A 12339-nucleotide genomic window follows, 5' to 3' on the forward strand; every position below is an offset into this window, starting at 1 on the left:
TACGATCGCGATATTTCATCTTTTAAAATTGATGTAGCTTCCGAAGATTTTGATTCACTACTAAATAGCTCATTTTGGCCGACCGGGGCGTTTGTTCGCGAGTTTGAGTATAAACTTAATAAAAGTAATAATAACGTAGCTAAAATTCCTAATCTTAATTCGTATTCAAAAAACTAACTCGCAAGTCTAATTTAAGTATTTACTATCAAAACGTTAGAGGTTTGAATACCAAATTAACTGACTTATATTTAAAAGGTTTTGACTGCAATTATAATATTATTTCCTTGACCGAAACATGGCTCAAACCTCATATTTTTAATTCCGAAATTCTTCCAATTGAATATCAAATATACAGGAGTGACCGCGAGGGCAGAATCGGCGGTGGTGTTCTTTTTGCGGTGCATTCATCGATACTAGAGGTTTACGCCGACAGGCTTTGCGGCGGCGGCGTGGTCAACTTCAAAAATATCTGGCGGCGGCGACGATGCCGGCGCGTCTGGAAACGCCGACGCAACTGCTCATAAGGTAAATTTCAAAGAGCCATGAGGCTACTAATCTTATCATTTCAACTCGTCAGCGTTAGGCATTTGCCATGCCAATTATTCTATTTATTTCGTGATTGAATTAGTTTTAAATTTAAATATTGCTACTTCCTACTTGAATTAAAATTTCGAGTGTCTGGCGCTGATTGATGGGCGAACAGAAGAAGGTCTGAGGTATATACATACATACACACACGGATCTGTAGAAAACATATTTAAATTTAAAGAAATAAAAAAACTTTAAAAGTTTAGTTATTGGGGTAATTTATGTTGCTCTCAATAAATTTTTGCAATAATCTTATCAACCGTTATGTTAAATTACGGAGTTCTTACGATTTTTGGCGGATTACATATTGAAAACAAGGTTGGTCTACTTTTTTAACCCATCAACTCGAACCAGAACGGGCCTTTTTGACCCACTGTTGAAAAAAATGGCTTATAGTTGGTTAAAATTTCTACTAAAATATGAAGCGCCAAATTTTTCTAAGGAGAACCGAATGTAGTGAAAAATAATACAAATGTTTACCATAAAGAGGGAACTGTAACCCTGTGTAGAAAACATTGCGATGCGAGGGAGCAAAACCACCACTAAGGAATGCTAACGTAATTTTCACACAGCCACCTAGTACTTGTATACGCATGTGGGACCCCAGAATAAAATAACTTTCGAATGTAAATATTAGCAAAAAATGTGTTTGTTTAAAATATTAAAAAAATACATAGAAAAATCAGCTTGTGAAGAAACCCAGTTGCGCCGCAGGGATTCCGATTGAGCGCACCAGTGGTTTTATTAAAGAGAATAGAAAGTATATAAAAACGCAATTGGATTAATATTTTGTAATGTTTATTGGCGTCCAATTATTTAAAACAACTAAGAATATTTGCTTCTCGTGACAATCAGATTACCTGTAGTGAAGAGGCCTGGTAGCTGCGATGCTTCCGCTTTGATCTTCCAAAAAGAAGTGAAGTAAAGGATTTACCGAATTTTACTTTATACCGCCGGACAGTTAGCTACCACTTCAAGGGGAAACTTAACGAAAGTTCACTGTCCGGCGGGATATAATAGTTAACGGTCGGAATAGTAGTGTTAGCGCGTATATGTATGTGTGTCTACATATGCTCACATTAGGGCGGATCCCTAATTTGTCAGAATATTGGGGCTGGTCATTACTTTGTGTAAATATTTAGACTGATGGTCTAAACAACTTGACTTTGTTTTATCTCCAATAATTGAGTTAGATGCAAAGAGGCGGCTTCCATTATAACTGCTTTCTGAGATATTGGCGTTAAAGTTTTTGATGTGTTATAACTTTCTTGTTGTTGTAGTAGGTGTATAAAAAAGAAGTAGTAGTGTTGTAGTATTGAAAAGAATTGTCTACTGCGGAGAAATCGTTATTATTTAGTAATTTAACTGGAATAAACGCTTTCGTCGAAAAATATGTTACCTATTTTTTTTCTGAGTTACGCTACTTTTGGAAAAATAAAGGAGATCATATTCTTGACCAGTGGCCCAAATTATGCAAAAAAAAAAATTTATTTAAAAATGTAATTTTCATTTCGTAAAATTGTGTTTTATACAAGTAGTATTTAGTTTCTTCAAACGATGTATTCAATGTACATACATCATGAAAATTTTGTACAAAATTCCTTAGGCGCCGAACGCCGCCGCCGCCGCCGCCGCCGCGCCGATATTTTCGTAACTCGGCGGCGGCGCGTGAGGAGTGACAAAAAAAGGCGGCGGCGGCGCCGTGGCTCGGCGGCGTATACCTCTAATCGATACCATCCGAGGAAGTTAGTATTCCTGTCATTGAATATACCGAATTTAAATGTATACGTGTACAGGCTGGAAAGATTTATATTTATTTAGCTCTTTGCTACATCCCTCTAATTCTGCCGTATCAGTATATATGCAGCTAGTTTCTTTACTTGAGACCGTAAATGCAATGCTTACGGCATCCGATTCTATGATTGTTTTGGGCGATTTAAATCTGCCACACATTTCATGGAATATCATTGACACCGATGTTGTACCAGTTTCATCTAGAGATAGTTACAATGTATTTCTGGAGGAAATGGCTGAACTTTGCCTTAAACAAATAAATATATGTCAAAATAAGATTGGAAAGGTCTTGGATCTTGTTTACGTTGATGATGTTCCGAAGGCCTCTATTAACCGGTGTGATCCCCTAGTTTTGCCAGAGGATGCGTACCATCTCGCTCTTGAGTTTAAGCTACGAAATCATAAATGAAATACATAATAATAAGTCGTATAGTTCAAGTACTAGATATGTTTTTGCGAAAGCAAATTTCTGGAAAATTAACAAAGAATTTTCAAAGTTATCTTGGCTAATATATAGAGATGACCTGGAACGTAGCGTTGAGCACTTTAATGATACTGTTTTCAATTTGTTTCGAAAGTATGAGCCAAAACGTAATATTGTTCATGAAGAACCAATACAATTATGGTTCACTAAAGAGCTTAAAAAATTTAAAAATAAAAAGTCACATTCTTTATACTGTATAAAAGAACGGGCTTACACAGTGATTACGTAAAGTACTCAGTTTTGCGGCATAACTACTTTTCATTAAATAAGAAATGTTATAATTCATATTTATGTAAAATTAAGAAGAATTTAATTAACAATCCTAAATCATTTTATGGTTTCGTAAATTCAAAGCGTAAAGTACATGCCGTACGAGCTTTGTCCAATCAACTCTGCTTATATTCCAGTAATATCTTCCGATGAAGTTTTATACGGCATTTCCACGATTCGTAATTCGCTCTCTTATTCGTGATTCGCTCTCCCATTCGTCATACGCCTTGCCAATTACCTTCCGAATTACGTAATTCGCCATACAAAATTTTGAGAGCGAATTATCTCATTTGTAGGTAATTCAGATCGAATTACCATGCGAATGACGAGCGAATCGGTGCCTTCTCTAATATTTATCGGAAATATATCGAAGTTTTCACCGGCCTGGTCCCAATTGCTGGCACTTTTTCTAGTTATAGAATAATATTAATAAAATATTCTCTATACAAATTAGAATTGTTGATGATAACTTAAATTTTAGCTCCGTCTTCGATATTTGCAGTACACAAAAATAATAGCTTTGCTTCTTAACAGATAATTATCACAAATTATCACTAATTTCTGCTGGAAAGCGTTTCTTAACCCAAAAAACTAGCAGAAACTAGCAGCTCTCTCTCGATCTTACGCTCTTCTCTTTTTGGCTCTCCTACTAATTTCTGCTAGTAAAATTTCTACTAGCAGAAACTAGCAGCTGTCAAAATGGATAAACAAAAATTCGCGCCAAATATTTTCAATAGTCAAATAAACCGATCAGCTGATTACTTGCTAGTTTCTGCTAGTTTTGCGTTTCTTTACTTTTTCGTAATTTCGCTCCCTGTGAGCGCAATTCTTTCAATTTACGCATTCTTCTTCTTCCTGATAATTATCTGCTAGAAGAGAAAAGAAACAGAGCCAATAATAAATAGCGCAGAACAAGAACAAGAACTAGAGCTGCCAAACGAATTACTAATGTGTGTCATGGAAACAGGGTAATTCACGAATTACTTAGCGAATTACTTAGAGAGGGAATTACGAATCGTGGAAACATCGTATTACACTATTTAAAAACCTTAAAAGCGTCATTTAGGCCTGGACTTGATCATATTCCGACCTGTTTTCATAAAAACTGCGCTGAGAACCTCTGCGAGCCTTTAACAACTCTATTCAATTTGTCACTTAAACATGGCGTTTTTCCGTCAGCCTGGAAGGAGTCTTTCATATTACCACTTCACAAAAACGGCAGCAGGTCCTCTATAGAAAACTATCGAGGCATAGCGAAGCTCTCCGCTATCCCCAAATTATTCGAAGCAATTATTGTTAATCAGCTGACATATTCCATATCTTCTTCAATTTCACAATCACAACACGGGTTTTCTAAAGGAAAATCTACTATCACTAATTTATTGGAGTTTACAACTCATGTCTCAAACGGTTTTAGAGAAAATGCTCATACCGACGTAATATACACCGATTTCAGTAAAGCTTTTGACAAAGTATGTCACTCGTTACTCATCCGTAAACTCGACCTATTCGGCTTTCAGCCCAGTCTTCTTCAATGGATCTCATCTTACCTCTCTGATAGAACACAAAGAGTTATTGTTAATAATTGTTCTTCCAACATCATTAAAGTTTCGTCAGGAGTTCTTCAGGGAAGCCACCTTGGTTCGATTCTGTTCCTGATATTCATTAATGATATTTTTTCTATAAAAAAACATTCAAAAATTTTAATGTATGCTGATGATGTGAAACTTTTTAAAACATTGTCCTATATCGAAGAAAGGTCTTTGACACAAGCGGATCTGAGCAACGTGGTTAGTTGGTGTAATGCAAACTATATGCCACTATACCTTCAAAAATGGAAAGTTATGTGTTTCTCTCGGAGGGCTGTTCAACCAGCTGTTTATTCAATTTCAAATTATAATCTGAAGCAGGTATCCAATTTTGTCGATCTTGGTATCACAATGGATTCCAAACTCAATTTCAACCATCATATTAATGTTACAGTCAATAAATCCAAAGGCGTTTTTGCATTTGTAAAGCGATGGTCAAAAGAGTTCAAAGATCCTTATGTTACGAAAGCTCTTTTTACCATTTTAGTTTGGCCTATACTAGAATACGGATCTATTGTTTGGAATCCCCGCTACCAAGTTCATTCAGAGAGGACTGAATCAATTCAAAAACAATTCTTGCTTTTTGCGTTGCGTGACTTTAACTGGGAATCAGATTACAATCTCCCCCCTTACACAAGTCGCCTAAAGCTCTTAAATTTGCCTACACTCGCAAGTCGTAGAGAAATGCTAGGTATAATATTTATTGTAAAATTAATGACAGGCTTGATTAATAGCCCGGCCCTTCTGGCTGAGGTTAATTTTAATGTGCCCTCTCGAGTGTCAAGACACTTTCGCCCTCTGCTTTTGGAGCCATGCAAAACTAATTTTGAACTAAACGAATCATTCCGTTGTTTATGTCAAGATTTTAACTCTCATTCCAGCACGTTTGATATATCGGACTCGATTTTTACTATAATGAAAACTATCATTTCCGCTCTCAATAATTGAAATACTATCTTTAGCATATCCAATCAGCTGATGAATTTGATTCTGTAGCTGAATAGTTTTAGATCTCGACACTTAACAAACTCCTGTTTCCACTACTCGGCACCAAAAAAATAAAAAAAAGGCTCCGTACGTCATGCGGACTGCGCCCCTCGTGTCGGTTGGGCGGGAATGGAGGGTAAAAATCCGTTGGGATTAATTAATTAAAAAATTAAATGCACACTTTTTTTAGTATATATTGAGACGGCACTTTTCTCTGGCGTATATGCTAATTTGGGACTCTTTTCGGAGCCTCCCTAAGAGCATCAGCGCACCGCACAGGAAGGACGATCAACGCTTCCGGAAAGGTACGGATTTAAAGAGTCCACATACGACCAGTAGGTCTATTGTGCCCTCAGGTCATCACAACACCCCAGGTAGCACTAGAGACCCTATAAATTTCAGACTAGATCGCGGAAATAGGGAGTATATATTGTCGTGGCCATAGATGCTCTCTTGGCGCTAGATGCCAATATTCCTCTCCCTTTTTCGTGAAACGGCCTCACACTCCGGAAGGAGATATAATGGTGTCTCATTGGCAGAGTCACAGCGACACAGGTCGCTTTACAAAATTCTTAGATTATACAAGTTGCCTCTTGGTCCACAAACGCCCGTCAAAAAGCCTGTAATGATTCTACAATCTCTTAATTGAAGGCCCAGGAGACGCTTTTATCTTTCTTTTTACACAAAGTTTAATACTTCTAAAACGCAAGTGCGCACACATCTATTCTATCTATTACATCAAAAATTTACATTTCATGAGCAAAAAATATATTTCTCTTCAAATATTAAAATTGAATCGTGTTTGCTATTCTTATTTTCAATTTTGTTTTAATTTCACAAAAACCATCTATCGACATTTTCCTTTTCGAAACGCGGCAGATTGCCATTTCGCCACGACGAATGCTTGTGAATGTTGGAATAAATCGCTGCATCAAAATCGCATGAGTATCTGGTTATAAAAATACGCTTTAATCTTTGGTTTTTGCTTATTTTTTCACTGCTACAACAACAACCTTTAATTTCTTTGATTTGTTAGATTTTTTAACCCCATATTTATTATTGGCATAACATAGCCATATAAAATATAATTTAGCAAAGCTCGCACTTACCCGGCCGCTTGGTCTCCTCGGTTTTAGAAACGTATTTAGGTCTGAATACCAAATAGGGGTGTATGCTTTGCCTTTTGACTCGTAAATCTTTTTTCGTACCATTTCTGTTCGAAGCCTGGAACTTAATTTTCCAAGTAATTTACGAACGCTATCCCATTCAGCTGGAGTGCCTACTTCCATAGCAATACTCTTTATTTCTTTTTCTCTAGAATGTTTAGTTAATGTAACATCTACATCCCAAAGTGCTGGTCGTTTTTCAAAACTTTTAAATATTCGAAGTACCATCTTTTTATCAAACTTGTTCTCAACATCTAATGCCTGTGAATGGAAGGGATTGAAATTAAATACTAAATAAGGGAGGCAAACACATATGCACATATATTAACTGCCATACCTTTAAGCTATCAGCGATTTCCGCGTCATCGTTGGGGTTGAGAACTTTCTCGGGCATTTCAGCATCATCGGAGTTTTCCAAGTCATCATCCTATTCAAAGAAAATGCATTCAAACTGAAGTTATATTTCAAATATCATAATTATCAGCTTACATCTGAGCTTTCTTCACTCTCTTCGCTCATAAATCTATCCCCAAATAAATCCTTTACATCCATCGAGTCACTCATTTTGGTGTCATCCAACTCTATTTCAACTCTCTCGAAGTCTCGTAAATTAGAAGCACTATCATCGATTTCCTGTACAACAGATAAATTTACAGAAATAATTGAGTTGAAATTCTGGGTTTTGGTGATTCGCTTATAAATATTTCAGTTATTCGATAAAATTCCTTGCATACATTAGGTTATTAAGTGCAATGCTTAAAAGTGCGGTTAGACGTGGAAATGTAAACGCTTTTGCTGTCAAAATGCGAAAAGGAAAGTTCATTTTTCCGTGTGTAAACACCCAAAAAGGTCCTTTTTGCTGATTCGCAGAAAGAAACAAAGAGTGCAAGGTGTAACTGCAACTAAAAGAACGAAAATCGCTTTCGAGAAAAAATTTCAACTTGCTCGTGTTGTACAAGCAATTTTGACTTCTGCTGAAAGTACCCAACAAACACCAAAAAACACATTTCTCCAACCTTGAAGAAATTCATAGTTCTGAAGTTGCATATCCAACATCATTCTCCAACTCACCTCTAACCGACGCGCAGATACGTAAAAAGTGAAACGAATTTTTAATTATCAAGGGAAAAACTAATGGCGCATTTACATGGTATGAAGCCATATGAACTGTTGATACGCTAAAATAGAGGGACTACATGTTCTAATGAGGAATTCAATGATATCGAGTGGGATGCATATAATAAATTTTTTCATATGAAAAGTTATGGGGAGATACTGTAAACATACTGTTGTGATACTGTTAAGCATATGAAATTATAGCAAGTTGAATTTTCATACATCTTCCCATAAAAAGTTTAACAGATGCAGAGATACCAAGGGGGGTTTTTCCCATTTTGATGCCTTTTTAATATAAAAACCCACCGAAAAGGAGGAAAGCGGCAACTCCGCCATTCACATACATGTCAAAAGTATGAATTTAAAAATTAAAAACAATAAACAAACAAATTCAAAACAAAGAAATTCTTTGTCCTAGAACCTTTTAAATTGAAGCCACTCACGTTTAGTGGACAATAAAAATACGAAGAACTATGATAACAAACTTACAACAAGACATTACAGAACATTTTAATGAGCTTTATATCACGTTTAAGTAACAATAAGCCTATATTTTCAAAGCTGGCAAAGAAATGAAAATTTGTATTTTTTGTTGTTTACACAAAGCCTTGCCAAATATACATATAAGTCAAAATTATAGAAGGCATGTATACTTCTCCCTTTCATTTTTTCATACAGTTTATGCTTCTTTCTGGCTTTTACAAAAATGCAGGGATACCGCACTTATTTCGGTACAATATGATCGTAATGTATTTTCAATTCGAAATCAAACAAAAACATCCCACGAAAATGTTTGCGATTTTAGAACCATTAGTGAATATTTGCAAACTACTGCAAATAATAGAGTGCCATATCTTACAAAGTTCAGAGTATTAACGAAACAAACAAGCATTTTATGGCTTCATGTTTCCTTCAAACCGCATTGCTATTTTTTCGAACTTTTCCTTTTGTTTAGCGCTGTAACCTATTAAGTTATATCTTTCAATTTATATATGTGAACTATTTTCAATGAGCATTTTTTCATTTGCTCCAGAATTTTGGGTACATTTTCATATAGTACCTCTCATTCTTTTTTATATTACATATATACACTCCGAAGTTCGGGATAGTATTTTGAATATACCAGCAATATATGTAAAAGTAGTGGCGGCTGCTGTAGAGCATTACGCAGAGCCTGAGTTCAAGCCCAGTTTTTCTAATAGTGATTGCCCCTCTGTTGGTAATAGTAAACCTCCGAGTGTATTCTGTCATGGAAACAACTTCTCATTAAAATACAATTGCCGTTCGGAGTCGGCGTAAAACTGTCCTTTACTTTGTGTGACAAAATCACGCACGCCGCATATCGGAGGAGAAGCTAGGCCAAACACTAACATATTGTTCAAGCGATATACATATTCGTCGTTTAAAGTACAAAAGCGCGTATCGTGGTTCTGCAAAACCTCGGAACTGAAATTTGTGCCAAAAAAGATATTTGGTCATCGGAAGCTCCTGACATCAAGCCCTTAGCCATTTATAATAAAATATCGATATAATAAAATATCGACTTAGACATAAGGAGAGAAGATTGTTAAGTTTAAAAGAGAGAACCGTTTTTAATTGGGACCAGTTTCACTCTCTCCTATAAAATTTAGGCAACCTCCCATACGAGGTTTTGCATTTCCTTGATGCGCGGTTTTGTGCTTTAAACGAAGATATGTAGAAGTATTGCATACATATTTTGGTGCCTTTTCAAGTATAAAATCCACTGAGAAACGGAAGAAAACGGCATCCCTATGATTTCAACTTATGCCAAACGTTTCGTAAACAAGCAATTCTGAACAAAAAACTGTTTTTCCACAAAGATGTTTAAATGGAAACATTACAAATATGGAAAAATAGCAATCCACAAGGCTTTATTAGCAGTAGGTCCTTTTTAAAGCACATTTAACAAAAAAATAAGCTTCTAGCTTCGAAGCTAGCACAAAATAAAATTGTTTTATTTGCTGTTTACAAAAAAAATATTGTCTGGTATACAAGTCAAAATTGTTAAATATATATCGCTTTCATTCATTTCTTCATAGAGTTGGTGCTTCTTTTATAGGAAAATTCATACGGCTTATGAACAGATTCATACCATGTAAATGCACCATAAAGCTATATACATAAAGAGGAAAATTACCAACAAAGAGTAAATAATCTTCAAAGTATATTCAAGTAATCTTCAAATAGTCTTCAAAGAAAATAAAACCGAAGTGAATCAAGCGGCAGAATTACTGTCGGACTGTATACTGTAAAGTGAATTGTCGTAATACGATATTAATTAGCTACATATTACAAAAGGAGTAATAAAAAATAATAATAGGGCAATTCATCTAAACGCGTAAATGCCTCGTACTCATGTAAACCTCGTAAACTTGCTTCATTTTGTATGGAGAATCGGTTTATTTACGAGGTTTACGCAGTTACGGGGCATATTTGCGATTGCTCCCGGAGTCATCCCGGATTAGTCCCATTTTTTGCAGGGAAAAGAGCATGCGACTAATACCACTTTTGATCTCTTTATATGGAATGAACTGTTCGCTTTTGTTCGAGCATGTCCTATGAAGAGACTAATTGTTCACCTTTATACTGGAACGGGTATAAAAAGCGACTAGTCACTTTTAAAAAATAAAAATAAAAATTAGCGCCACCTGAGATCCGAACCGGGGTGCTCTGTGTGCTAACGCCGCACATGAAATTTCGTTGACTAAGTGCGGTACATATCATTAAATCGTTAATAGTACCCGTTAAAGATGAGTTGGGGACTAATTGATCTCCAATTATACCCATAAGGGATGAGTCGAGACTAATTGACCTTCATTAGTACCCGTATGAAACTAGTTGGGACTAATTAATGCCCAATTGTACCCGATGGAGAGAAATCTCGGAATACTCTCTTTAGAGATTAGTCGCACAATTTTTTGCAGGGTTGCGATTGCTCCCGGAGTCATCCCGGATTAGTCCCATTTTTTGCAGGGTAAAAACACGTTGTCTATGTGTGCGTGTCAGTCCACCGTTAATCCGCGATTTTCGCGGACTGAACTTAACGAGGTAAATTCGAACTCTCTTCCTCCTCTTATCCACACAAAACCGGTTTTATGCGGACTGAGCGTCCAGTGTGTGGAGGCCCAATATACGGGTGACACACAAACGCACTAAAGCAGGCCTCAAACGAACAACAAATGGAAACGATCAGTTGAAACTCTTTTCGCGACTCACGTCTCGATTTGTTGACAATTTTAATTTCACGATGTTAGCCGTCGAGTACTTAAACATAGAACGCGGTAAGAAAATATTTGCCATGTATGGTGTTTATTTGTGCGTAAAAAGAACAAAAACTCTATTAAATACTATTCAATTATATACTAAGCTTTTAGCCCAGTTAGATAAGATCAAATTGGTACGGAGAAAAAAAATGTAGTAGCGATTTTTTGATGCAGTTTACTTCATATTCAGTTAATTTCATCTGGCAACATTCCGCCATGCAAAATTTGGCACTGAATCGCAGTTTACAATTGAAGTATTCTTTACGTCCCTCCTTACCAGTATTCAAAAATAGTTTGCAAATGACACCGATTTCAAATCGTACAATTTGTAGCTCATGCCCGAATATTATATTCCCACTGCACTGAAATCTGATATTTCGATCTCGAAATCTTAAAAACCTGTTTCAATTCTTTCCACCGCGCTTGTGTACTTTTGTTTATGTAAAGAATTTTGAGATTTCAAGTGAAAAAAGTGAGGATTTCGATAGGATTTCATTGAAATCTGATTGAAATCCAAGAAATCGAAATCATGAAAATATATGGGAAATCCACCTGGATTTCAAAAGATTTCGCGAAATCTGAAGCAAAGAAAAATACTTGGGAAAAGTTCGTAAATTCGCTCAACCCGTCAATGGACCCACGAACTTTATGGAGAAAAATAAGAAATATCAAGTCCAAACAGAACAGTAATTTCCTACCGATATTCACGAACAACAAATGTATAGCCGACGAATTTGCCAGAGTTTGGAGCTTACGTGGTTCAGATCAATCTTTCAACCAACAAATAATAAAAGAAAAACAAAGCTTATAAACTGAGGCATTTACTGAAGAAAACATAAACCTAACACAACACTTTAGAGAGATTAGAAGACCTTAACAGGTCCCCTGTCCCCATATAACAATGACACTCTACGCTCAATTATTTTTTTCAAGATTCTTTGTTACGTTGAAACTAACCGCCCAATTCTGTGTTTTCTTGATACATTTTTTTTAAAGAAATTTATCAAGATTTTTATCAAGGCGAATTTATATAAGGTGGTGTTGCTAGAACAGCTGCTTTA

General features: G+C 36.0%; 1 protein-coding gene across 3 annotated transcripts in view; it reads right to left on the reverse strand.

Annotated features, from left to right (window-relative positions):
* LOC118749018 (zinc finger protein 829-like) overlaps positions 1-12339 on the reverse strand; it is a 71499-nt gene that overhangs the window by 52599 nt on the left and 6561 nt on the right. For all 3 annotated transcript variants that reach the window (XM_036483814.1, XM_036483815.1, XM_036483813.1), the window contains exons 2-4: positions 7368-7511; positions 7216-7305; positions 6822-7139 (exon numbers count right to left, since the gene is read on the reverse strand). In XM_036483814.1, coding sequence (XP_036339707.1) covers positions 6822-7139; positions 7216-7305; positions 7368-7511 — 552 coding nt within the window. The remainder of the gene's footprint in view (positions 1-6821; positions 7140-7215; positions 7306-7367; positions 7512-12339) is intronic.

This window comes from Rhagoletis pomonella, unplaced genomic scaffold (assembly GCF_013731165.1).
Source record: "Rhagoletis pomonella isolate Grant_MI unplaced genomic scaffold, Rhpom_1.0 Rhpom_scaffold_00013, whole genome shotgun sequence".
Classification (NCBI taxonomy): domain Eukaryota; kingdom Metazoa; phylum Arthropoda; class Insecta; order Diptera; family Tephritidae; genus Rhagoletis; species Rhagoletis pomonella.